Source organism: Gobio gobio, assembly GCF_949357685.1.
Source record: "Gobio gobio genome assembly, chromosome: 6".
NCBI classification, from domain to species: Eukaryota; Metazoa; Chordata; class Actinopteri; order Cypriniformes; family Gobionidae; genus Gobio; species Gobio gobio.
Genome location: NC_137102.1, coordinates 16,248,871 through 16,276,706, shown reverse-complemented (window position 1 = coordinate 16,276,706; position 27,836 = coordinate 16,248,871). Strand labels below are relative to the sequence as shown.

At 39.3% G+C, this 27,836-nt stretch overlaps 1 protein-coding gene across 1 annotated transcript; it reads right to left on the bottom strand.

The window, feature by feature from the left end:
* cnn3b (calponin 3, acidic b) lies at positions 1-26,682 on the bottom strand. The gene is made up of 7 exons (XM_079818423.1): positions 26,369-26,682; positions 6,889-7,010; positions 4,458-4,524; positions 4,201-4,338; positions 3,974-4,090; positions 3,711-3,857; positions 1-1,148 (listed from the first exon to the last, which is right to left on the bottom strand). Exons 1-7 carry the CDS (start codon positions 26,423-26,425, stop codon positions 801-803), a joined length of 996 nt encoding a protein of 331 aa, XP_079674549.1. The 5' UTR covers positions 26,426-26,682; the 3' UTR covers positions 1-800.
* Positions 26,683-27,836: the final 1,154 nt, after the last annotated feature.

Genomic DNA, 27,836 nt, shown 5'->3' with positions numbered 1-27,836 from the left:
GGGTGAGCTAACCCTTTAATATTCCACAGTGAATATGTAACAAAACCTATTGATAAACACGAAAAGTTTTTCCATTTAACCAGAATGACAACAGACTTGACTGGAAAATTAAAAACTTTATTCATAAAAAAAACAGGAGCCATTCAACAGGACAGGGTTCTCTATTGAGTCTCTATTACTGGCAATAAATACAAGATGTTTGGAAAGAGGGGAAGGGTAAAAGGAGATATGAGTTGATCTAAACATATACAAGGGCCTATGGCACAATTTAGCAATGTCTTGTTTGGTCAAATGAATTAAAAGGCAGGAAGTAAAAAATATAGTACTTAAGAAAAAAAAAAAAAAACTTAAAAAGCAACAATGCTTAAATTGGCCTGGGAACTGTTTAATCTTTCTGGATGTCTTTTTTTGTACTGCAGTTATTTTGGGAATACAATAAAGGCTAGAAATTCCAATGCTAAACCAAGTCATACACAAAGCCTGATGCTCAAAATGAGTTTAAAATCTAGAGATACAGAATGTGGTTAATATGTCATGAAGGACATTTGACAAATACTTTCACTTCTCTTCTAACCCATCTCAACTTTTAAAAGGACCTTCCTTTTAAAATAAAACTATAATCTATTGTCTATCTACCTAATAAAATACTGTATAAATCAATAGAGGAATGATGGTATAGAAACGCTCCTCTTGACATCTGTTTCTTGTCATATAAAAAAAGGGCAGCGAGGGATAAAAAACAACTCGCTCTGTTGATGCAAAGATTGAAAAAATATTAATCTGTGCTGTACACTTGCAGTTTAATAGTCAATTCCATGGTCATACTGGGGTCTGTATTCATTGTGGTAGTCTGCCTGGTACTCATCCTGATATTCCCCTTGGTATTCAGCCTGGTAGTCGCTGTCGCTGATCTCAGAGCCGTTGGTGCCGGTGCCCTGGCTGCCATTGCTGTGGATGGTGGGCTCAGTGGGGGAGGAGCAGTATTTGGGATCGTACACCTGCCTGCCCAGCCCGTACACGCTCATGCCCTTCTGAGAGGCCACCTTGTTGGTGCCCATTTGCAGAGAGATGGTAGAGTTGTCCAGGGGCTGGACAGCCACTTTCTGGTCGAAAATATCCCTCCTGGTCCCAGGGGCCGACATGCCAGCCTGAAAGAGAAGAAGGGGTGAATAAAGTAAAAACTAAAGTTCGATCTGGGCACCTAACTCATATGATGTCACGATTGACAATTCTTTTTTTTATGGAATATTGCAGTATTTATTATAAAGGATTTATCCATGCACATTATTCAGTTTAATTAAAGTGCCCTCATAATCTTTAAATCAAAATAACCCTTGCAGTGACATCTATTCTCTTCTCTTCTTTAATGACAAGTTTTTCAGCACGAGAGCAGGATAACCGGTAACCCACATGAGATCGACCAATAGCAAACCACAACCGTCCGAACAATCAATTCCTGATGGACAAAATCAAGTGCCAAAATCCACCCTACATGTTTTCTTGTTCAAGAAGCAGTTTTATTTGGATATACTAAGGGAAGAAAAGATTATTGTAACTTCCATTTCATGCCGACTTTAATGCTGCGTTCACACCGAACGCAATGTAAAGATCCGTTGACGTGCGTCTGGAGGTCCTGCGGCGTTTAGCGTGGTGCGATGGACGCGATTTCGGCTCATTCGCGTGTCCAGTTCGCAAATGCATTCAGGCATTTGAAGCTCCTGGAGCAAGTAGTGAAACTTGCCTCAAACTGGGTACGCCTCCGGAAGGGTCTGGTGGACCCAAGTACGGCAACGCGGACCCCTACGCCGCTGTTCTGCTCTCCAGAGCGGTGACTCTCTCGATGAATGCTCGATCAACATCAGCCATCTTGTAAAGAGACAACCGCCTAGCACTTGCCCCTTTCGCTTCAAATGCTCGATTTATACGCGCTGACGCTCTATTCGCATTCGGTGTGAACGCAGCATAAGGCAGGGGTGTCCAAACCTGCTCCTGGAAGGCCACAGTGCTGCAGGGTTAAGTTCCAACCCCAATAAAACACACCTAAACACTAGGGGTGTCTCTCAGAGTGTGTTTACACTTGTAGTTTTATTCGCTTGGTTCACTTGCCACCGGACCTAAAGGCAGGGATACGCTTTTATTACGTATATTTCACGACGGAACTTACCAAACATCCAAAACAATGCTGTGTGCTGGGCTAAATGCGCTAGTTGTATGTGCTAGCCTACATATGCCGGTATTTTAACCATTTGAGAGCTCGTGAAGCGCTTTTAAAATGTATAAAGGAGTCCAAACAACGTGAGGAATCCCTCCATCACAAACAAAAATGAAGATCCTCTTGCGAGGAGACGCAGTTTTGATGCCTGCACTGAACTGTGATGGGCAACATCACGACTATGACGAGGAAAAACAGGTATGCTTGAGCACTAACCTTTCTAGGGTCTCCTCTTCCCATTTTTGGTTTGTTTACATGTCTTTGTTCTGTGTTGAGTTCATATTTCATTCTAACCGCACCAGAGTTCATTTGAAAGCGGGCCGAGACCAGTCTTTGTCCACTTGTTTGGTTGGCAGCGTTCACACTTATTCAGATGAACCGCACTAACAGAGCAATCACACCTGGGTCCACTTTAAATCGAACCAAATATGCCAAGTGTGAACACACACTCAATCAGCTCCCTCCTTCAGTAATCGGGGAGTCAGACATTTTAAAGGCGGTCTCACTTGCAAAATCCTACCAGTGCACTGACATGTTAAAAAACACATTTAATAATATTTCAGCATAAACATACATCGCTAGACACATTACAAGTAATCAGTTCTGCTGTTGTTCATAAATAGCAGTAGTAGTGATGTACAATGAGGACGGAAGTAGAGTCATCAGTGTCCCAATGTGTAGTGAGCCTGGGTCCTTACCAGTGCCCAAATTCATGTACACAATATACTGATTCCCGACCTTGGAAGTTAGGGAGCTGATTGAGTCGCAACCAAGTATGTTTGGAGCTGAACTCTGCAGGACAATGACTCTACAGCAGCAGGATTGAACACCCATATTTTAAAGCCTGATAACATTAGTGAAACGTCAGCAAAAATTTGTGGGCAAAGTAGTGAAATACGCATGGGGACATGCTTCACCTCACAAGTTCCTCATGTGAAATTATGGATTGTGTGGAATCCTATTAAGATGACTGCATTACACCCGCAGAATTCTGGTGTGCAAAAGGTATGTGACCACTGACCACACTTAAAAAAAGGGATAGTTCACCCAAAAATAACATTTCTGTCATCATTTACCGTTTCATATTCTGTCCCTTTATTGAAAATTGGGACTATTTCAGACCGGTCTGGTAGGAACCGCTGCGGAGGAGCACAGTCCCTGCGTGACTCGCCATAGATATAGACTCGCAAGATTCTGTTTATTAATCGCTAGAGCGCAAACAGTTACGGACTGCAGCTTTAATTTAGGCTTTTATTTACATCTAAACAGTGATCAACACACATTCTTAGAGCACATAGGGTAAATACAGAAGCTCAAACGTGCGTGCGTGTGTATGTGACAAGCATAACCATTGAGGTTTTGGTTATCTGAGCTTTCAATAGAGGCACAGAAACCTCTCAGGTTTTGTTGCAGATAGCTTAATTTCTGTTTTAAAGATGAGTAAATGACAGAATTTTCTATTTTTGGGTGAACCATCCCTTTAGGGATTCACACTCACCTGGCTTGCTCCTTTATTGGTTCCCATCTGCAGGCTGATTGTGGTTTGGTCAAAAGGCTTGTCTGCTTGAGTCTTTGGGTCATACAGATGTCTCCTGGTGCCATAAGCAGTCATTCCAGCCTGACTAGCGCATTTATTTGTCCCCATCTAGCCGTTGAGAAAATAAAGGATGTATATGAATATACAATGCATGATTGAGGGAAACTTACAGAAGAAGGTGGTTTTTAAAAGGCTTCCCAAAGCCACAACAGAAGAAGTCACACCTGCAGTCCAATCACACATTGACCAGCCTTCATTTTCTCATCATCAAATTTGCGGGACTGCTTGTCTGCATACTTTACACCAATGTCGACTTTTGAGTCCATTCCTTTGGTTTTTGCCTTTGAATGAAAGAATGAAAGTGGCATTATTCCACCAACCCAATCTTTTGTGAGAGAGAATAAAACCTTCTTTTAATCATCTCCATCAAGATGTTTAGCACAAAACTCACCATGCTGGCCAGGGCAAGAAGTGTGGTCTGAACTTGAGTCAGGTTTCCGTTCTCGAACAGATCATTGGCCTCAAAGATGTCATTAGGCTTCAGGCCATAAGCAAGAATGGCTTTGATGAAGTTGCCCAGGTTCTCAAGCTTCAGTGAAAAGAATAAGAAAAGTGACTTTGCTATGGTATTTTTACATTAATAATAAAACCGAAAAAAACATATAATAACATTAAAACAATGCTATACATAAACCGTTTTTCCCTCACCTTGTGCCAGTTGAGTTTGGAGTGGTTGATTCTCTTAATGGATCCTGGCTGAAGTTTATTAATAAGCCTATGAGAAAGACATAGATTACATCTTCTATGGCACACTCAACTTACATGCTCTGGTTTTTCAAAAGTATAAGAAAAAGAAAAAAAAACTGTTTTCAACACTGAGAAGAAATGTTTTTTGACCACCATTTTTGTATTCACTTTGGTACAGTTTTTTTTTTACAAGTAAGGGGTACATTTATAAAACTCTTAATACAAAAATACAAACTGATCACACTTGTAACTAGTGTTGTTTTCGTCAACGAAAAGTATGACTAAATATCTTCGTCAACGAACCTTTATAACGTGACGAAAACGAGACGAGACGCAACGTAAATGCTGGTCATGTGACGATGACGAATAAAAACGAGACTAAATGTGGTTCACAAAATAAAAACTATGCTAAAATGTCTCTTCATTTTCGTTGACGAAAATGAGACGAGACGAAAAGTCGTGTTTTTATTTTGCAGTATTTCTGTGCGTCTCATTCAGGGGCTGCATCAGGTCTCACTGCGCAGACGCAGGTGACATAACTCTCTTCAAACCCCACTCGCGCGGCGTCTCGGGTGAGTGAACGGGTCCTTTGGCCGGCCAGTCGGGGTTCGTAAGCCCTATTCGGACGGTAATTGTTTGTCCTGCGGTCGTAAGGTGTCTTCATCATTTACAGGGGCTAGTCAGATTTTATTGTCGTCTTAATACAGAATATCAGTGTTTTTCTCCCACCACCCGTGTAAAAATCTCCGGCCGAATTACCTAACTGAATTACTGTTTGACAAACACCAAGGTCGTGGGGTGCCGTCTGAATCCACATCTCTGAGTTTTCAATCACTTCAGAATTCACGGTTTATATCCTTTTTGGCCACTGCAGAGCACCGTGCGGTTGTGCTTCGCTGTTATCTGGATGCATTTTAAAGATCTAGACTTTTATTACTGAAATATTGGTAAGATACAAGAGCAAGATATTTCATCACCGCTCAAACTCAAAGAAAGAAAGAAAAGCACGTAAACATTTGAAATGTGCCGTTATAACGGCAGCAATTATATATGTTAAAATAACCGCAGCATTATGAATACCTCATAAGCGAATAAGAGGCTATATTCACTTATTTCCACTCATTTCCATGTGGAATAAAATTACATCCTTTATTTTGAGATAAAATACAAGACAGAAAAACATTTTAACTATAATGTGGGTCTAATTTTATACATATTTAAATAATTAAATAATAATTTGGATATTATTTTCCTATTATTAAATTAAATATGCATTTATTCTTATTAAGACATTTGGAAAAACTTTTATTGAAGTGGAAAATAAAACGGGTGTTGTGGAAATAGATGGGGAAAAATGTGGCCACAAAAATCACAGGAAAAGACACCACAAACCTTAAGAGACATCTCAATGTTTTTATTTATTTTATTTAAATGTATGTGTGTGTCCTTTTAACATGTTTAGTTGGTAAAATAAATATGTTGTAACTTCAAATCAGAGCGTCTTCCGTGTCTGGAATGGATGTATTCTTGAGTCTAAGGTAACAATAATATAATAAGATAACCTTGTTTGAAATGGGTTTGGCTAAAAGAAGATTTTGGTTTTGTCTATAATACGTACTTATACTACATTGACTGGGTTAAATAGAATTGCATTACTAAAAAGAGACTAAAATACAATTTGCATTGACTAAAACTTGACTAAAATGTCATCAGTTTTCGTCGACTAAAACTAGACGAAAATAGTCATAGATAATTCTGACTAAAATAAGACTAAAATGCTCAGACTTTTAGTCGACTAAAACTTGACTAGACTAAAAAGAGTATGACTATGACTAAAACTAATAAAAACTAAAATGACAGCTTGACACAAAGACTAGACTAAAACTAAAATGAAAACAGGCTGCCAAAAACAACACTACTTGTAACACAGCGGTCTTTCTTTCAAATCGCCATATTCAAAAGATTTCTGAAGGATCATGTGACTGAAGACTGGAAATTCAGCTTTGCATCACAGGAATAAAATTACATTTTAAAATATATTACAATAGAAAAGAGATATTTTATTGTAATACTTCACAATATTACTGTTTTAAACTGCATTTTCGATCAAATAAATGTTGCCTTTGTAAGCATAAGAGACTTATTTCAAAAGCAAATGTTTAACTGGTATATACCAAGATAACATTTGACAGGACATTTCTTCATTAAAATAAGTAACGTTTTTCTTTAGGGCAAAAGCAAACAAAAGAAGGTGTAGATGCCAGACTAGATGGTTATAATATGAACAAAACATGGTTTGAGTTGGCACAAGTTTTTGGGTCGCAAGCCTGAATTTGAGTTCCTAATCAAACTGAAATGCACATGATGGTTTCAATCATGCTCATAGACTCACTCGCAGAGTATGACACCATCCTTCAATCCCATCTGGAAGTTTTCTCCGATTGGCATGCCCGTTACATCCTCAATCCAGTACTTCAGCTCCTCCTCCCTCTGAAGGTCATACTTCTGAGCGATCTACAGGGACCAAAGAGAAAAAGAAAGAGAAACTGAAAACTCTTGCTTCCTTAAACATTTTCTCCATATGTAAACCGCCTGCCATTCATTCCAACTGATATGGTGCCAATAGGCAAGGTGAGGTAGCAACAGACAGTTTCCCTGGTGAACCTAAATAACTGGAACTGAGAACACGTGCATGAAACTCACATGGAAACTTTTGCAGTTTCAATTCATGATGATTTCATAAACTTCCAAAACAAAGAGTTTTTTTTAATCATGCAGGTGGCGTCATGTTTTAAGTTTAGCTTTGGAAATCTGTCTCGTCTTCATCTCTGGGTAGCTTGTGCGGGACTGGAGCCAAGTGCAGTAAGATGGACAGGAAATTACAGAGCGTTGCCCCATCTGTGAACTCTGGAGCAGCTCCAGTATGTCAAGCCCCATTACTGCCATTCAGCAAAGAGAAAAATATTGAGAGGACTTATCTTGCCTACAAAAAAAAACCTCTATAGATTTGAAAATAGATTAGCCTGTTAACTGTTAGTAGGTGCGTTTACATGGAGCATTGTATACCGATTACAATTGGTTTACAAGTCCAATCCAGACACTCATCTGCAGACGCCTTGTTTTGGGCGCGGGAATGGCCATTTTTACAGTTTGATAAATATAAGCAGCACAGCACAAAGCTTCATGTGCTCTTCGTCTCCGAATTAGGACCCGAAATATATATAAAAATGAAATCTGCTTTTTAAAACAAAGAAAAGAAGGATGGTTAGTATGCGACAACAGTGGGGAAAATCTGTATATTTGTGCAGTGCGAGTGTCAAAAGATTAAATCCAATTTGAAGGTTGTGTCAAACACGCACATCAACCCAATCACTTAATTTAGTGTTCATGTAAAGTAAACACTATGTTCTCTATGTAGTCACTCCATGTTTGAGAGGTAGTCCTTAATTTCATTGTCACTTAAAGGTTCTTTAATTGCCTTCTCAGGTCTGGTCTTGAAAATCAATTGTAAATGAGTTGTAAAACATATTCCACCAACCAAACAAGTGCGGGTTGGTTCCTAAGTTCAATTGAATGAAATGTCTGAGGTTCCAAAGAGGTGACGAGTTAAAACAGGTCTGATTTTATGGACGATTCTTCTGTCCCCTTTAAGAAATGTATAGCAATTGAGAAACTTTCCTTTTGCGTTGTATAACAATTCAAGGCCTTAACATTCATATTAAAAGACACTTTCAAAAAGGCATACAACTTTGTCTATTCCTTTTAGAAGTTCTTCATTATGAGATGACAAAGACCATAACACCGACCACCCCCTTGGTTAAAGAAGTATTTTCTCCCATTCACTTTTCTCCACAGGCATATCAAACAATTAGATTTCCAATGTAGTTCTTGACTGGGATTTCAGCAATTAAACCCAATTTTAAGTAGTACTGAAAATCACCCTGACATACATAAAACCTCAAAGCTCATGGCAGGTCTGCCCTATAAGATTTATACATTCTCACTTAAAATCATTACATCTAAAAAGAAAACGAAAGAGATTTTCACTTTGGGGACACAACTGTTGCACTCTATCCAGTTACGATCTCTTTTACTTCAGCTGCGTGTCAGCATTAGGACAAAAGGAAATGGGACTGTGACAAAAACAACAGCAAGTCAAACAGAGGACCTTCCATGTGTCACCGTGAGTACATCAGGCATCACACCTTAATGTCTCCTGGTTGGAGTGAACGAATGACAGATGGAGGAAAAGCAGAACTTGAATTGAGACTGTATACCCCATTATTAAAGTGCTATTGTAAAGTCTCCTTAAACACAAGGAAAACAAGATAATCATCACTTATCACACAATGCCTGTGGTGTTGGTCACGCTTAATGTGGACATCCTTCAACACTAAAACAAACAACACATAAATGTACACTGTCATCAGAACAGGATAAAGCTGAAAAACCTTGTTGTTTCCCCCAAACCTCAATTCACAGCACCTACCCTTGAGAGAGCTGACAGACATCCGGTTCATATACATGCTTTTCATAGCGACAAACACTTTCTACAATAATGATTTCCAAATATCCAAATACATTTATTATAACTTCTGATTATTGCATTAAGAACAATTTATAATGGTGTAAAAATGGCCAAATCAAGTTACAGCATATAAAAACATGATGCCCAATATGGATACCTTCATTTTAGTCAATATTGGATAATCATTCATGCTCATTTCCGCTATTTTTACATTAAGATTTATTTTGCTTCATCTAACATTCACGTACAGTTTTAAGCACTTTTTATGGACTTCAAAAACAGAGCAAATATAAATCCATTTCTAATGCTTGGATTAGCCTGGACTTTTGTAATATAACTCAGATTTTATTCGTCTGAAAGAAGAATGTCATATACACCTAGGATGACTTGAGGGTAGGGCTGTAACGATTTGACCAAAAATAAAAACCTCAATTAATTGAACATTTGACCTCGATTATGATTAATGAACGATTATTTTGCTTTTTTTTTTTTTTTGCCCTCATAAAGGTTGAGTAAGTTCACTGATAAGGTTTGTACTGTAAATATTTTCTACTATTAAAGGTGGATTTTTTTTTTCTAATGAAAAAGTGCATTTCTTTGTGATTTCTTTGTCTTTTAAAATACTTGAAGGAAACGGTTCACTTTCAGCAGTTCTGGTCTATGGAGCATATTTCTGTTTGTTGTACATCAGATACAGATACATTAGCACAGTAGGCCTATACATTACATTTATCTGAATGCATTAATGAGAGAGTGATTGTGTGTATGAATTACTCTTACTGTCTCTATTCATTATGAAGCTGAGGTTTGTACTTACTTCAAAGGTATTAAAATAACGGTTGAGTTTCTAAGCTACTTTAGTGACTTTAGTCACAGGACAGCGTTGACACTGCGTTTCTGCACTCCTCTCTGCGCGCGATCTTCACGTGATGTGCGAGCTTCTGTCTGAGTGTTCGTTTGTCACAATAAATCAGGCATTAGTTCAACATAATACACATCTGATGGTCGAAACTCGCTTTAAATGTTCAAACTGACAGGGCTTAAAACACATACAAATTACAAAGCTTTGCGAGGACGCAGGTGAAAGAGGTCTGCCTTCAGGGCGCGCGCGTTGTCGCGTTTAAACGCATTTACTTGACAAACTTTACAAGCACGAAAGTGAAAGCGGCTTCGGGGCTTGCGCGCGCCGTCTCTCTGTGTGTGTGTGTGTGTGTGTGTGTGTGTGTGTGTGTGTGTGTGTGTGTGTGTGTGTGTGTGTGTGTGTGTGTGTGTGTGTGTCAGCGCGTAGGCAGCAATTAACTGACCTGTATAAACTGTGTAAAACATGCAGCTACTATAGTGATTCTGGGCATCTATAAACACAGATAACTGCTCCTGCATCTGTGTGCCTTCAAACTGCACTTGATGTGACTGACGGGGCGGAGTCACGTGAAAACCGAAATAACCGACATGGGAAAAATACGTCGGTTAGAGGTTCTGAATGTCGGTTTCGGTTATTTTTCGATTAATCGTACAGCCCTACTTGAGGGTGAGTAAATTATGGGCTAATTTTCATTTTTGGGTGAACTATACCTTGAAGATGCGCTTAGGTCGAGGGAGACATTCTCGTTTACACTTGGTGCTTTAATCCGTCTCTTTTGTCCACTTTCAACCCCTTCGGTCCAGATTTCTTCAAGACATTTAAGTTAAACACCTAATATTTGTTGTTAAATTGGAACAACGTTTCATGATTTCAATTAATTAGACATGATTTGTGATTACTAAAAATTGTATTTAACCATTAAAATGGAGTCCAAAAAAAAATTTATGGGGGAAAAAAAACAAATCCAGAAAATTTACAACGGAAAAGCTGGAATTTGGGAAAAAATAAAACTGATTTTATAGGGCCCTACAAAAGCAATTCGGTCGAATACGTTTTCAACTACCTCTGGAAGTGGTCAAGCTCAAAACATTTTAGACCACGTTTACTCCGGTATTTAGCGTCGTCCACTTGTGATCCAATCGACCAAACACATCTTACTACCAGGTGTAAACAGGGCCAAAGAGAGTTCAGAGGATCCAAGCACCAGCACAGTTACAATGGAAGACAGAAACTACTACTAAAGCAACAGTATGCAAACATTCAGGCCTTACAGAGAGCATTCGCTGAGAAAAAAAAAAAACCTAACAACTGATCTTTCTACCCAACTTGAAAAGTCCAAATGATATAAAGGGCGAGCAATAAATTGAGGCCCAAAAGACGGTTCAAATTGCACACGCAGCAGCTAAAGGCTGATGAGAGCAACAAGATCTCCCTTTGAATCCTTCTCAGATCCTATCTCAGGGTGTTTTATACTGCTCTGCATCTAGGACATCAGTAGAGTCTTCACATCCAGCTGTCCATTTGCCATTTTACACACAATAGAGCTTGTGTTCCGAGTGTGCACTAGAGCATTTAAGGAAAAGTAAGAAAAAAAACATGTAGCAGAGGAGAGCATTGATACATGTCTCCAGAGCCCCTCGACCCAGAGCAGAGAGTCAACTTCCTGAAGACCGAGAAAACAGGGAGAACATCTGTATTTGGCCCTGTGAGAACAACATGTTGGGAGTTCTGCTGGCCTCATGGACAAAACCTGTAATGTGGGGGGCAAAAACTGAGAAACACTTGCAGGAAGTACTAGAGGAATTCAGCCAGAGCTACACAGAGGGAAAGGATCATGCCTACAATGCGGTTTTAGATTTGCTGGAGGGAAGAGCTTTAACAAAGATCTAATGCTGTGAGAGACCTTGGTGAACAGCACAGCTGTTTCTGCTGATCAATTATTCACCCTGTTGCTCTGGAAATGTCTAGCAGACAAATAATGTGGTCTGTGATGTATATACAGACTACAATATGTGTTTGCATAACAACTGGTTTATATGAGCACTAGTCGTCCACTACATATTAAAAAACCTGGTGCACAAGAACTCTAAAGAGAACAGTTTACTGCACTTTTACATACGAGCCACACATTTTGTATAACTGAATCTAAACGCTCTAACTGACCAATTGGCACATGGCAATGTCCTACAGTACCAGTCAAAAGTTTAGGGTCAGAAAAAAGTATTACTTTTTAAAAGCATTTATCATTTTACAAAAGATTTCCATTTCAAATAAATGCTGTTCTTTTGAACGGTCTATTCTGAAAAGGAAAATCCAACAACATTAAGCAGCACAACTGCTTTCAACACTGATAAGAAATGTTTCTTGAGCAGCAAATCAGCATATTAGAATGATTTCTAAAGTCATGATGCTAAAAATTCAGCTTAGATTTTTGTTCATCATTTTAAATTGTAGTAATATTTCACAATATTACTGCCTTTACTGTATTTGATGAAATCATTTCTGGCTTGGTGAGCATAAAGGCCCTGATATACTCACGATCCCCGAAGTTCTTTTTCGTTTCGGGGTGAAAAGAAGTTCGAAATACATGACCAGCAGTATACTGTTAACAAACATTGTGATGCCGTCCACACTGCTGAGAGTGCCGTTTAGATAAATATGTGCTGTGCTCTTTCCTTTCAACAAGTATTGAATATGAGTTCAAAAAAGACAATTTGAAATCCCATTTGAGTGGCCAGAGCGGGCAGACTGGGACGCATCTGTAAAAATCCGAATCAAGGAAACGTGGTTTGAATTAGAGGTGTGTATTAATAGTCGAATATTCAATCTGTAATTATTAATTGAAAAATAAAATCTAATTTTGCTATATACACTATATTTCTAAAAGTTTTGGGAGGCCTGCCTTTGTGTGTGCACAACCCATTCTTAAAGGGTTAGTTCACCCAAAAATGAAAATTCTGTCATTAATTACTCACCCTCATGTCGTTGGACACCCGTAAGACCTCCGTTCATATTCGGAACACAAATCCGTGTGTGCCTCTACGACGCATGCGCGAGAATATGACGCAGATCCGGCGTTCGGACATATGACCCAGAAGCGATTTGTTTACGAGCAGAGGAAGAAGCGCGTGTCTAAGCTGTTGGATTCTACATTGATCGTGCTTTAGGTCTCGGCGTAGTGCTCAAAATGGGGCTTAAGTGTGTATTTCATGGATTCCCGAACACTGGCGCTACGTCATATTCTCGCGCATGCGTCGTGGAGGCATACACGGAAGTCGAGAACAAGTTGGAAAAAGGTGTTATTTTGATTTTTTTTTGCGCACAAAAACTATTGTCGTCGCATTGTAAGATTATTGTAGAGCCACTGTGGTGAGAGAGACTTTGTAACGACGTTTTAAGTGCCTTTCATGGATCTTGGAAGTGTCAATGTACTGAATGCCAATGGAGGCCTGTCTGAAGCCTTTCTCAGCCATCAGCTTTCAACTAAAATATCTTAATTTGTGTTCCGAATATGAACGGAGGTCTTACGGGTGTCCAACGACATGAGGGTGAGTAATTAATGACAGAATTTTCATTTTTGGGTGAACTAACCCTTTAATCCGTAGGATTGAGCTTCAACTCTTCTGGGAAGGCTTTCCACAAGGTTTAGGAGTGTGTCTATGGGAATTTTTTATCATTCTTTTAGAAGCGCATTTGTGAGGTCCGGCACTGATTTTGGACGAAAAGGTCTACACCAAACTCACTCTTTATGGACCTTGCTTTGTGCACTGGTGCGCAGTCATGTTGGAACAGGAAGGGGCCATCCCCAAACTGTTCCCACTAAATTGGGAGCATGAAATTGACCAAAATGTCTTGGCATACTGAAGCATTAAGAGTTCCTTTCACCGGAACTAAGCCCAACCTCTGAAAAACAACACCAAACTTTACACTTGGCACAATGCAGTCAGACAGTACTATTCCCAGAGTACACATGATCGCGAAATTCAAAGTGAAAGTAAACGCGAGCGTGCATTCAATACGTTACCGCTGTTTGAAAGCGGCTCCCTGAGACAAGCGAATATCTCCCAATATATAAGCTATCTCTTAGCTCTGTATCATGCTTGAAGAAAAATGTGGTCTCTATTTGCACTTTGAATATTGAGTACTTTGATTATGGGATTATGGTTATTGTTTGCACTTAATATTTATGATCAGTTTGTGGGAAGGAGTTCAGTTAGGAGGTCAAAAGAAGCTCATGTGCAGTTCTAAGGTCAGAAGAGACAGTCATACAGGAGAGAAGCCAGTCAGTTGAGTTTTTGGCACAACCTTTTTTTTTGGTATTGTTGTATTTTACTGCATATGATAATTCATACTCAGAAAGTAGAACTGAAATTACATTCATTACAAGAAGAGGAGTTAAAACATTTCAAATGCACCTGCAAACAATTTTTCTAGTCATGTATTTCATCATTGAGGTTTTCTTAAAAATACTATGTAAAAATCTCGTCTCGCCTCGTCTTGTTCTCGAGAACCCAATCTCGTATCTCGTCTCGTCTCATGAGATAAATGTCTCGTCACAACCCTAGTTCTTAATAGCCTGAACAAGAGTCGCAGTACAGACCAGCAGCAGGAGTCAGATTTCATTTATCACGAGCGATCGCGGAAGATTTGGTTTCAAAGCTAAATTGTAAAAGCGCTTATTTAAGGGAGTTTGACATTGTACGGTTTTGTTGTGTTTTTCATTACGAATAATAGGCTAATTAACCCGCCCTCGAATTGCCGCTAATTCTAAACCAAAAGTAAAATGCGCACGACTGTATATGCGCAGCAAAGTTTAGAATTTGATTAAAAATGATTTTACTAAATTACCTTACAAAATGTAATTACTTTTGATCAAATGGATCAACATGTCTTGTGGAAACATTGTCAGGTGAAACTGAGTTATCATAAATATCCCCACCATGAAATCAAATCAAATCCAAACACCAGTCGAATGAGGAAAGACAGCTGTGCATCACTGCATTCACGACTGCAGGTAAGCACAGCTGTACCCCCGAATGAGCCGAGAAGAGAACTTATCTGATAGCAAAATGATCTTGACACATATGCTTCCCTTGAATTTTCTGTTCTTAAACCAGTCTCCCTCAAAAAAACGTAAAGCGCTGTAAGAATCTTTGCTTAGCAGCACAGGGTTATTTGTGTCCTTGCAACGTCTGTCGGTGGAGCGCATTTTCTCTGCCCCCAGCCTTATTGTTATCAGACTGAGGAGCCAACTTTCACCCAAGCATGTGGATATTGTTTTTTTTTTTTTTTTTCTTCATCTACATGAACATCGTCAGACGTTGTGTACGCATCTTGAATTGCGAGAGGGACAGTTGCATTTTTTTATGGACTTCAAAAACAGAGCAACAGTCACTGCTATTATAAAGCTTGGAAGAGACTTATTTAATATAACTCCGATTTTATTAATCTGAAAGAAGAATGCCATATACACCTAGAATGACTTAGGGGTGAGTAAATCATGAGCTATTTTTCATTTTTGGGTGAACTATCCCTTTAAATGCTTTTGTTCTGTATATATTTTGTTTACACAGCCTTGTTTAAAGTTTTCAACTAAAAGAAAATATATAATGTAAGCTTATGTATATTTGATAATCCTAAACTTGTTCAGAAATGGTGACAAACGCAATGATTAAAAAATAACATCTTTCTTGTTAAATTTTTTTATGAGCCCAAATAATAATACACAATATTTTTGAAAAATCCTCATCCCTAGTTTGAATCAGATTTTTAAAATATTTTTTTTATGTCAGATTTCATGTGTTTTTTCTGCTGTCCAGAGTCCAGACAAAAAAATCTGATTTTTGCTGGCAGTGTGGAAATAGACAAAAGATTATCAGTAATGGAGTTTCCTACAGTAAGTTCTCTTCAGATATTTGTATGGCATCCCAATGAAGTGCTAATGAAAGTCAGGTTGGGGCAAGTGGCTTCACACCTCTGCAGATGGCACAGGATACAAGAAAGCATCACCCCACTGTGGTTTACATTGTTTGCTCACCCTCCCACTCATTCTGATTAAACACAAACACTCGCAGTCTCGCACGCACACTGTTGATGGGAATACTGTTGAAAAGCACTAAACCTTTTAATAATCAAGTAAAAAGGAATGTATACCTATATGATATTACGCAGTAGCCACATTGGACCAGTGGTTTGGAAAATGGATAGATGGATGATTCAGCTGCGTGCACCATCTTCTGGCGAGATGTGGGAATTCATTCGGCACAACTGTCACAGTGCATTATGGGTATTATTCTCTAGCTGTTGAGCATAACAAGGGTAACACACTCGTTGTTGTGGGGCATTATGGGATTGAATGAGAGCATTAAACAACATCCACTATGGTTTCGGACACTATTACAAATGGATGTTCCTTCATATGGGTTTTTGGGGGCCGATACCGATTTTAGGGCGTAAAAAAAGTCTGATATTGATATATTGGCCAATATTCTTTATGTGTATATTATAGTAGAGTACCAGTCAAAAGTCTGGACACACTTTCCCATTGGTGTGTCCAAACTTTGGTTACATCAGGAGAAAATAAAAGACAAATTTTTACATATGTAAATGAAAGACAAATGTATAAACAAACACCAAGTCTAACACTTATAACACATCCAACTAACTTCTATGAATAAATAACCTCCTATAAGTATGATAATCCTAGGTGTACTTTTACCTGCCTTTTAAAATTCAATTTCTGTGTTATTTGAATTAATGACAATGGTAGAGAATTCCATGTTTTCATTGTCCTATATGGTAAATGGTAAATGGACTGCATTTATATAGCGCTTTTAACAGACCTACGGCCATCCAAAGCGCTTTACATTTGCCTCACATTCACCCATTCACACACTCATTCACACACCGACGGCGGTGTCAGCCATGCAAGGCGCCATCCAGCTCGTCGGGAGCAGCAGGGGTTAGGTGTCTTGCTCATGGACACCTCGGCACTTGGTCAGGTGGAACCGGGGATCGAACCACCAACCTTCCAGTTTGTAGACAACCTACATGAACCACTGAGCCACTGCCGCCCCTATATACTACTGTACGTTTGAGGAAATTTTTGCTTTAGGGAGTGAAAATCTGCCTTCTGTTGCCTGTCTAGTGGCATATATGTACGACTCTAAGTTGTATTTCAATTGATCGTATCGATCCACTGGAATTTTAAACCGTAAAACCTTCCATGTTGCTAATAAGATTGCTTCAATCATCCGGTCTTCCACCCTTAACCAATTAAGATGAAGATGCATGCTATTAATATTTGTGCCATATGGACATTGTAGGGCAAGTCGTGCCGCCTTGTTCTGTACTAGCTGGAGTTTGCTTAAATCTTTTTTGGTGGCATTAGCCCAAATTATGTTACAATAGTCTAGCTGTGAAAAAAAAAAAAAAAGAGTACGTAATACCATTTTCGTTATTTCCGATGTAAAATATTTCCTGGATCGTTTTACTACAGCTAACACCATCACCAGTTGTCAATGTGTTTTGATCAAGGGTAATACCCAATAGCTTAGTTTCCTTCACCTGCTGAATAAGTGTTTTATTTAAGTACAGTCTAAGCCCTGGTTCCGACCTTAAAGGTCCCATGGCATGATTTTGGTTTTCAACATTCCCATGAGTTCCCCTAGCCTGAATATTGTCCCCAAGTGGATAGAAATGTTGATCGGTGTAAACCCGAGTTCTGGCTGTATTTCTCTGCCTTTGAGAAAATGACAGGCCAGACGAGCCAATCCTGAAGTCTCCTGGTTTGACGTCCAAGCAGGAACGGTTACCTCCCTTTCCTCCGCCCAGAGAATCTGGCACGCCCATGCAAACGCTCGAGAGAGATCATTGCTTGTAAACGAGTGAACGCTGGCAGTTTCTCAGTGTTTGGATGTACAAATGAAAACAGAAAACAGTCTTTTTTCAGTTTCTTCTGATCTGTGATCAGTGATTTCTGATGTGTAGCTAATTATTTATTATTCGTGCACACAATGCGGCTTCTCTCTCTCCAGACAGAACGGTGTTTTCGTGTTTTCTATCTTGTGAGTCAGTGTTTTTGTACGTCCTCGTCGCGTCTATCGGTTCTACAATGTGCATACAGTCATGAGTTTCTGCTCAACATCGGCAGAGTAACATCTTTAGAGATAAACCTCACACACGCCGAAGCTCGGGCTGCACTGGCCGGTGGCCTTCAACATCCCCGACCCCCAGTACTGCATCTGGCCCACAGCGGAGGCACCAAACGCGGCGTGAGATTAAGCAGAAGAGGGGTAAGCATGAGCATATCCGGGCTAGCCAGCCTAGCCCCACAATAAACTGGATTACATTCGATTACTGCTGTTGTGTCTTTGTTTGCGCTGTGTACTCAACGCGCGTCACTGACGCTTTTATTTTATTTTAAAAATAATGCTATTATCAACACTTACTTTTAACTCGTTCATCTCGACAGCTGTAATGGTACTTTGCATGTGTTACAAAGTTGGTAATAATGATGAAGACGGACTCGGTGTGACTGGGACTCATGTTTATTCAGAACTCTCAGATACAAACACAATAAACTCGCGCTGACTGACAGCGCTCTCATAACTCAGTAGTTACTATAAATAACTTTGTTAGCAATCGCTGAGCTCAGTCTCTGGTACATTAGTGATGTCCGGTTCGCGAACGATCTTTCTTTTGAACCAGTTCTTTTTAGTGAACCGAATCAGTTCACCAAATCGGACTGAATCGTTCTAAACGGTTCGCGTCTCCAGTCAGCGCTGATCCATAATTTACTAAAGTTACTAACTTTCTGACATGAGTGACAGTCCCTCCGACTAGAAATAAACTAATAACCTGAAGTATATGCTGTAACTACAACAGTTCAGACATGCTGAGAACTGATGTGAAGTGAACTCAGGTCCATCCGTCTCTCTGGCAGCAGCTCGTGCCTCGTAGACCTCGTTAAACCACGCCCCCTCCGCTCATTTAAAATGCAAAGATGTCAGCCAATCACAACAGTGGGCGTTTTTATTGAAGTCTCACAGCAGACACGCCTCTTGAAGCAGGGCATTCAGCCACAGGGCAAACAGCAGTATAGAAAAAATGCCTTTTATTTCTAAATTATGACATTTTATGATGTAAAAGTCATACTAACAATATAAGTACACCTCAGGAAACATTATAAAATAATAGAAAAATGCCATGCCATGGGACCTTTAAAGAATGATTTGAACCAAATACTATACTCTTTGTTTTAGATGTATTGAGTATCAGTTTGTTTTCTAAAATCCACTTTCCTATAGTATCAAACTCCTCTTTCAGGATAATATGCTATATATATATATATGCATTAGGCCAGGGTTCCTCAAACTCGGTCCTAGCAGAGTTGAGCCTGCAGAGTTGAGCTCCAACCCTGATCAAACACACCTGAGCAAGCTAATCATGGTCTTCAGGATAGCTAGAAAAATCACAGGTAGGTGAGTTTGATCAGGGTTGAAGCTAAAAATCTGCAGGCCCTCCAGGACCGAGTTTGAGGAACCCTGCATTAGGCTATTTGAAAATGCTGAAGTCAATTGAAAAGCTTTGAATATTTTTTTGCTGGCATGGTCTGAAGATGATCCGAGCCAATTTTGGTGAAAATCAGACCAACGGTCTAAGAGGAGATGGAAAAAGTAGGTTTTCAAAAAATTCAAATTGGCAGACAACAATTTTGACCAAATATTAGTGAACAAAGTCCGATTCATTTTCGCGAACCTGTTCTTTTCGGACAGTTCGGCTCAATGAACCGGTTCAAAAAGCAAATTCATAGGTTACTGACGTCATCATGCAATGATGTCACTATACATTTCTCAGTGTCATGTTATATCAAGGAAACATTCAAATAAAGTAATCTGTGTCAATGCATATTGAAACAATCTAATAAAGTTATTTGCGGAGAGTGTATTTTGTTGATTATTGCCTTTCATTAAGTTAATGGTGTTTGTGGTTACGATTTCATTAGCGGATCCTTTATGTCGGATACGACCAATTTTGAGTAGGCTAGACATGCATAAACGCAGATATGTTACATGTCTAAAGTAGCCTATATAGAAAGAATAAACCAATCTTACAAACGTATACATTTCGATTACCAACTTAAAATATAACCTGCATGCACAATGTGGACTACAGTAAAATGCATCTCTCGACAGAAAGGTTTTTGCAGGTTTTAATAAAATGTTATTTAATAACAGAAGTCATAATAAGCATATTTCCAGGACGTGATCAGACTTGCGTTGCCAAACTCAATCATCAAAATCCTTGGTAAACTTCGACAGCTGGTTGAACCGGCTTGTTCGGTTCCTTTAGAGTCCTCGGTAATCCTCGGCAAACTTACGACAGCTGGTTGAACCGACTCGTTCGGTTCCATTTGAGTCCTTGTTAATTCTCTGCAAACTTAGACCGATGTTTGAACCGGCTCATTTGGTTCTTTTTTAATTGGACGTGCTACTAGGGCTGGGCGATATGGTTGAAAACTGTCGATATCGATAATTATTGATATGTTTTATGACCTATTTAAAATAAGGACCAGGAGAAAAATATTTTACATTTAAACATTTTTATTTTAAACTTAACCTTCCTCTGATTATAATTCCCTCAGTTATAAAGGCAGAAATGTCAACACAACCATGGAAAACACTCAAATAGTTAAAATATAAACACAAGTCTAAAATCACAATGAACACTTAATTATCTCTTAACATTAAGGTGCAGTGCCTCCGTTATTTCTTTGTAACGGTTACCGTTTAGATGTTTTGTCATAAGGCACTGATGCAGAGTAACATTACCTAGTCGTAAGTTTCAAAGGCTGAATCCGAAATCGCCCCCTATGTCATTAAATAGGGCAATATTTGAGGGGACAGTCATTTGTAGTGGTGTCCGAAACCATAGTGGACGTTATTGAGTGCACACATACCCCTTTTCCACCAGAATGAACCGGGTGCTAGTTCAGAGCCAGTGCTAGTCCCAGTTCATAGTTGGTTCGACTGAGGAGCCTTCTAAGAACCGTTTGCTTTTCCACGTGCTGAGAGCCACAACAGAGCCGGGTCTTACGTCACTGTATACGTCTCATCTTTCTCAGCAACGCTAGCGAGGCAGCAGGAAACACAAACACACCAGGCTTGTTCGAGATGCATCGGTGCAGCGCAGACCGATCCATGTATGATATGAAAAAAAAAAACCGCATGAGTGAATCAAAAGCATAAGGAGTCGTATGCTGTCGCTGGACTCGTTGTCATAAGGCGATCGGTCTGCACAGCACCGCTGCGAACAAGCCTTCCATCAACAATGCAAACGTTGCCTTACTATTGATTCACATGGCTTTACAATCCTACATCGGCATCAAAACACAACGAAAACACAGCGAATCCAACGCATTCATGCAGTTTGCCGTAATTTGTATAGACGGAGATTACAAACGAGCAGCAGCTGTTAGCTCCGTTAGCTGCCATTTCAAAAATGGCGGATCTCAAGTTTGTGTTCGTCTTGTTGACCGCGCCCTAAGCGCCTGACGTAATTGGTTCTTACTTCTAGCCCAGCAATGTTTTGGTGCAACTTAAGAACCACTTTTCCTGGCTTGGAGCTGGTGCTTTGGGTGTGGAAACAAAAAGAACCGATTTGAACCTAGGCTCTGGCTCCGAACTAGCACAAGCACTGCCTTGGTGGAAAAGGGGTATCATTCTATCCCACTTTGCACAGCAATAACAGCTGATGTCAGCGCCTGTCCGAATTCGCTCACTTGCTTTCATTCACACTTTCAAGTGAACTGTATCAGTGGACTAAAGTAGGGAATAGTGATTGAGGGTTTAGGGGGCGATTTCGGATTCAGCCAAAGTCAAGAATAGCACAAACGAACGAGGCGCGCGCTCTGTCAGCGGAAGCTCTCGCTGACCAGTCTTGGTGGGGATGACGGTCAGACTTATAAAATCCCCAAAACTGCCATACTTGCGAGCTGACTTGTTTTTCTGTTTTATCAACAATTACCTCTCTCACTGCGGCACTCATTTTCCACTTGTCACTCCACGTTGGTTCTGTTTACTGAAGAATGAATCCAACACGAGACAACGATATGGCGCAAACCAAACATGATGCAGTTACCGGATTGGCTGTTAGCCTGTCACTCCCTACGTTGCTTGGTTACCACAGAGTGAGTGCCTTTGTTCATGCAACCAAACTTGCTTCGCAACTTCTGGTTTCTTCCGACGAAGAAAAAAAAATGATCGAACACATTTTTTATTGATATCGATTACGTGTCTATCGCTATACTAGGGCTGCTCGATTATGGAAAAAATCATCAATATTGAAATCACGATTATGTAACACGATTATTTCACATGACTTTGGGAATGTGTTGTATTTATTAAAAATACACCTTTCAACAATTCAATTGAAATTGTAACATTTGTTGTACTTTTTGAACTATTAAAATAAATAATTTAACATATATTCGAATCAAAGTATAAAAGTATTCACGTAAAAATGATAACCACAAATAAATAAGATCAACAATATGGTTCGGCTATGCTTTTCATGTACGTCTAACATTAGTTTTCAGGTACAGAAATGTATCAAATGTAAAATAACATTGCATATTTGAGTGCATAAATTAAAGATTAATCCTATTAAACTTACAAAAGCTATTCAATCAAGAGCGATGAGTGATGTCCTTGTCTTTTGTTGTTTGACATTAAACAGACAGCAGTAAAGGCTACTGCCCCTTTAAGACCTCGCGTCTTCTTTATCGACTGTATAAAGTTCACTTAAGGCATATACAGACTATGTCTGCTAAGATACTCATCAAGATGGACATGTTGACATACGTTTTGTGTGAGTTTGTCCGTTTAAGAGCAAGACTTGAAAGAGAACTCAATATTTGCGCGCTGAGAGACGTGTGCGCGCTCTCGGATGAACGCACAGAGACACATTTTCTCACAGCGCGCGCGGCTTCTCATTCTAAACCTAAACCCTAAAGCACTAAACCCGGGTGATGACGGTGAAAACGACTGGTCATATTTGAAAATATGGCAGCACTCGCAATCTCGCATGCATTGAACAAAGTTTACAAAGAGAGAATTATTTGAAAAATATGAAGGAAAAAAAGGACGTTTACACGGCTCCCCTGCTCTCGTCAGTTTTTGTTTCTTTATTAGATTGTCATAGGTCACTCTGTTTAATTTTCAAGTGGTTAAACAAATTCGTGGTGTTCCCTTGCGTTGCAGCCACTACCATGTAGCAAATCTTAGCATGTTTCTGCTCGTCGTCTGATTCCTCGAAGCCAAACTGTTCCCAGACAACGGAGTTGGTTTTGCCTTTTTTGCTCACCAAACGCTGCTGTAACTGCCCTCCTTCTGCCATCTTTACTCACGCCGAGTTTTTAAATTCCAGCGGATGATATGCACACGAGACTCACGACCTGAGAGAGATTTGTGGGTTCGGGAGGGGCGGATGTGCGCGTGCGCGTTTCATTCAGAACGCAAGGCAAAATAATCGTTTTTTCTCGATTGTACTATTTTGGTGATCGTTGGGAGGCAAAATCGAAATCGAAATCGAAATTCGATTAATTGCACAGCCCTACGCTATACATATCGTTATCGTTTTATCGCCCAGCGATTAATGAACCAGCTCAACCGGTTACATGCTGAGAACGGGCTCAAAAGAACGATTTGTTCAAGAACCGAACATCACTACCAAATATGGCATAATTGGTATCATTGTTCTCGGTATGACTTCATTAGAATAGGCTAAATTAATCAAAAGCTATTAGCATTTTTCAAATGTCATTAATTTTGACCAGAAGGTGGCGCCGTTCTGAAACGTATTTAGTACATTCAGGGCTGGTTCCTGATGACACATACCAAGTTTCGTAATGATACGCTAATGGTGCATTCAAGTCCTCCTGGGATGTTCATATTTACGAGGTGAGAAGTCGTGTTTACGACATTATGTGCGTTCAAGTCTAAGCAATATGGCGGTGTACCTTCTTTTAATGAATTTCATGAAAATGCAACAAGGTTTGTTAACTCTGCTCATAGAAAATAAAGAACAAAGAATGGGCATCAGGTGAGTTTTAATATTTAACGTTTCTAATTAATCTATAAAGCCACTGTAAACTGTATCGTTATATATTAGGCTAATTGCTATATTAAAATGCTATAGCTTACTTTGTTGTAAATGGCAAAGCCTGACAGCGTCACTGCTAAATACAAGTTATATTCAACTGCAAACGTTGCATCCATTGATTCCGCCATGTTTCTCGGTGACACGCCCCCAACTCATACAGATTGGGGCTTAAAGAAAATCCCGAACTTCCCACTGGTATTTACGACTTCGTGGTGGCGTTCATGTGCGTTCAACTTGTAAATACGATCTTTACAACATGACTTGAACGCACCATAATGCATTAATGAAATACAGCAATTATTGACAAAATTCTAAATGGCCGATGCCCAATATGGGAAAATTCTCAGTATGCTGCCCTGATTAATACAGTTTAATAATTTTAGGGCAAAGCGTTCAGAAGTTATAAGCAAAAACAAATATTTGTATCTCCTGACCATTAGGTGGCGCTGCGCAGAAACGCTGCATGTAGCCTCTGGTCACACGGTGAATGACGTGTACCAAGACTCATCTTAAAGCTTCGCGGAGATATAGGGTGCGTCTCAATCAGCTCCCTAGTTCAGTAGTCAGGGCACTGATCAGGGAGTCGGCCCATTGATTTAGGTCCTGATGAGTGCCCTGACTACTGAACCAGGGAGCTGATTGAGACGCACTCATAGCCTCCCATCCAATTTGGCGTGCTCTTCGTCAAATCCATTTGTGCGTTATTCGAGAAAGGTTGGGTTTACCAAAGACCTTTTAATAACTTGTTGTCAGCATGGTCTAAAGATGATATCGGACGAACCGTCTAGGAGGAAATTGTAAAAGTATATTTTCGGAAAATCTAAAATGTGGAAAATGTTATAAAAAATTGTATTTATAAATTTGATGGAAAATGAAGTCATGAGCCAAAGGATCAGAGGAAAACATTTAGTGTCTAGCTCGGTTCAAAGGTTATTAGCACAAACGCAAGTGATGGTGGCGCTAGAGGGATTGAGTTAATTGCTGTGGTTCATGTTCAGACTCTCCTTTATCAGTGTGCCAAATTTCACAACTTTTTACCATACAGTTCTATGTGCTGCCATAGACTTCCAGAACAGAAGAACAACACTGACGATTACAATAAGAGCCATAAACAATAGGAGCAATTGGGTTTAGCTACTAAATAGGGACTAAAAAGTTTTCAGACCTTTGATTAAATAAAATAAATAAATAAAAATTGCGCTATTTATGTGCAGTTATGCACACAGAGAAAAACATGAAGAAATCATTTAAAAACAAGTAGCTGGGCAACTTTGCAGAAAAGCCACAGTGCCATATGTGATGCTTTAACCTTTTCCTGAACCCCCCACCCAGAGAGAGAAAAAAACGTTTGTGTGTACAACACTCAAACAAGCTATTTAACAACTAATCATCTCCCAAAGGTGATATGGATTATATAGATATTTTAACAAAACAAAAAAATTAAGCCATGCTACTTTAAATATCAAGTCCTTCAAAAACGAAAGCTAGCTACGTTTTAAAAACCACAGATGCTGCATGCGCATCACCTCGACCAAAGTTCCCATAACACTCCACACAACCCAGTAGAAATGACACCGCTAATCCCACTAAATCTTTATTATACACACATTGTCGCGTATTTAGACTGATAATGTCATCATTTAATTGGTTTTATTTGTGCTTTTTGAGTTTCTCCGCACAGAGAGCGACAGCCTCGCTTCTTTCACTCAAACTGGAGCTCCACCCAGAACTCAACAAAAGACCCCATGACCCACAACACATCAGGCTGCAGGCAAGCTTTACCAACCAGAATAAAACACGGTAAACATCCTTTGCACTGATAACGTGTCAAGTTTTGCCCTGATGACAAACAGCATCTCAACATGGCGATTAAAGCAAAGCACGTCGTTAGGGTAAAAAGTTTCATTCATTGAAAGTGCAACATGAAAAACTGATTATTTTCTACGTACAAACGTATGAGGATTTGTGTTGTATTAACAAAAAACTTAATAGTAAAAAAAACAAATCGCAACGACCCTAAAAGCAAAATCTCAGAACTAACCAATCAAAGGTGAAAAGGAAACACAATGGCTTTCTCTCAAAACCTACATACACAGCGCCTTTGGCCATCCTAAGCACGTTTAGTTGCCTAACTTACTTGTATATTATGTACGACATTTTTGATTGGGAACATGTTTGTGATGCCTGAAAAGCTGTCTATGTAAATTTGAGACAGTTAACGTTACACGTTCATATAACGTTAAACATTTGCAATGCAAAGAAACGTTAAAAGCCGACCAGCTGACTTTAAAGTGCACTGTAAAATCATTCAAACCTTACCTTACTTCTCACTTCAGCTGATAAACCATATGCAGGGCCCTTGTTGAACTGAGTCATTGTCTAATTATTTCGCGTCGATTTGCACCAAAGAAATGATCAGAAATCTCACGGTTTCTTGATTCCTCCTGTCCGAGAAAAGATACTTTGCACAACTTAAAAAAAGCAACAAATACGTGAGTTTAGGCTAGTCAAAAAAAAAATGCCTGCCGATTTTCCACAGCTGAGCGGATGCACTAAACTCTCTCTGTTCAGCAAAGTAATTAAAGAAGAGCAGAAGGTCTGCTGAACGCGAGCGAATTTACCAAATCTACTACGGTGAAGGCTTGTTGTGAATATTAATCAGGGCAACACAGTGTACCTTCCTGATTGGCTGAAACGCAGACGTTAGTTTGTGGCGCTAGTGAAATGCAAATGACTTCAAATGAAGTTTTTTTTATTTTATTTTTTATTAAATGCATAAAGGAACAATAACAACAATTTTCATCACTGTCATACCACAATAAAGGAATCATACACCGAGGTCCTTCAGTCTTTTAGTCGAGATTAAGTTCCAAGTCCACAGCCACTGTGGAAGTTTAGCTTATGAATATTAATTAGTTTGCGTGCTTGACGCAGCACTGGACGCAAAAAGGTTAGCAAGCAAAGTCAGCAGACTATTAAGATTCAAAACGTAAGCCCTCGCCCTAGTACGAGATGTTTTATCTTATTATTTATAGCTTCAAAATGTCAAATATTAAAACATAAATCACAAAATACAAATCAATTGTAACTCAAATAATACATTTGCATACAAATAACTTGGGGGGATATTTATTTTTTACCAAATGCATATTTTGGCTGTTTAACGTAGGCTATGCTAAAAAATATGGAGGCCACGACATTGATTTTATTTAAAATAAAAATAAAAACATTCTGTGGGACATCCAAAGTGTGGAGTTCAGCCCCTTATCACCATGTGTTTCCTGAGCCTCTGTTATCAGGAGACACTATATATTGTCCAGGAAACAACAATAATGCCAGAAAGAATTCATCACAGAGATAAATATATTTCTCTCACCTTTTAAATCCTTCCTTGTTAATTTTGGGTTCAGCATGCTATGCCACGTCATGTAGCCATAATATAACTTTTATCATCATCTGATGTCTTTTCTGAAGATATGCAATGTCATTACAGACATACAAAATGGTTTTCAGCCCCCTGATTTAATCAAAATGGAAAGTACCATCATGCCTCTAGACATGCAATTAATTAAGGACAAGCCAAAACTTGTATTCTAATGATATAGTAGGCTTGTGTTTAGCCCATCACTATAGTGATGACACAAAGAAACTGTTGGAAAGCAAGGTGTGTTTGCCATTGTAAGTGATTGTTCCCAGACTTTGTTTAAGACAGGAAAAACACTAGACCCACCACTGTGGATAACCCTGGGTAAAACTTTAACATTAATGTTGGCATATGGGTTAGTGT

What these genes read in the sequence shown, in the direction of transcription:
- cnn3b (XM_079818423.1), bottom strand. Translation starts at nt 26,425, where the DNA reads ATGACTCAGTTCAACAAGGGCCCTGCATATGGTTTATCAGCTGAAGTG. An exon ending in CAGCTGAAGTGAGAAGTAAG is followed by an intron (nt 7,011 to 26,368) that starts GTAAGGTTTGAA and finishes TGGTCCCTGTAG; the next exon opens with ATCGCTCAGAAGTATGACCT. An exon ending in AATGTGTGATTGGACTGCAG is followed by an intron (nt 3,858 to 3,973) that starts GTGTGACTTCTT and finishes CTCAACGGCTAG; the next exon opens with ATGGGGACAAATAAATGCGC.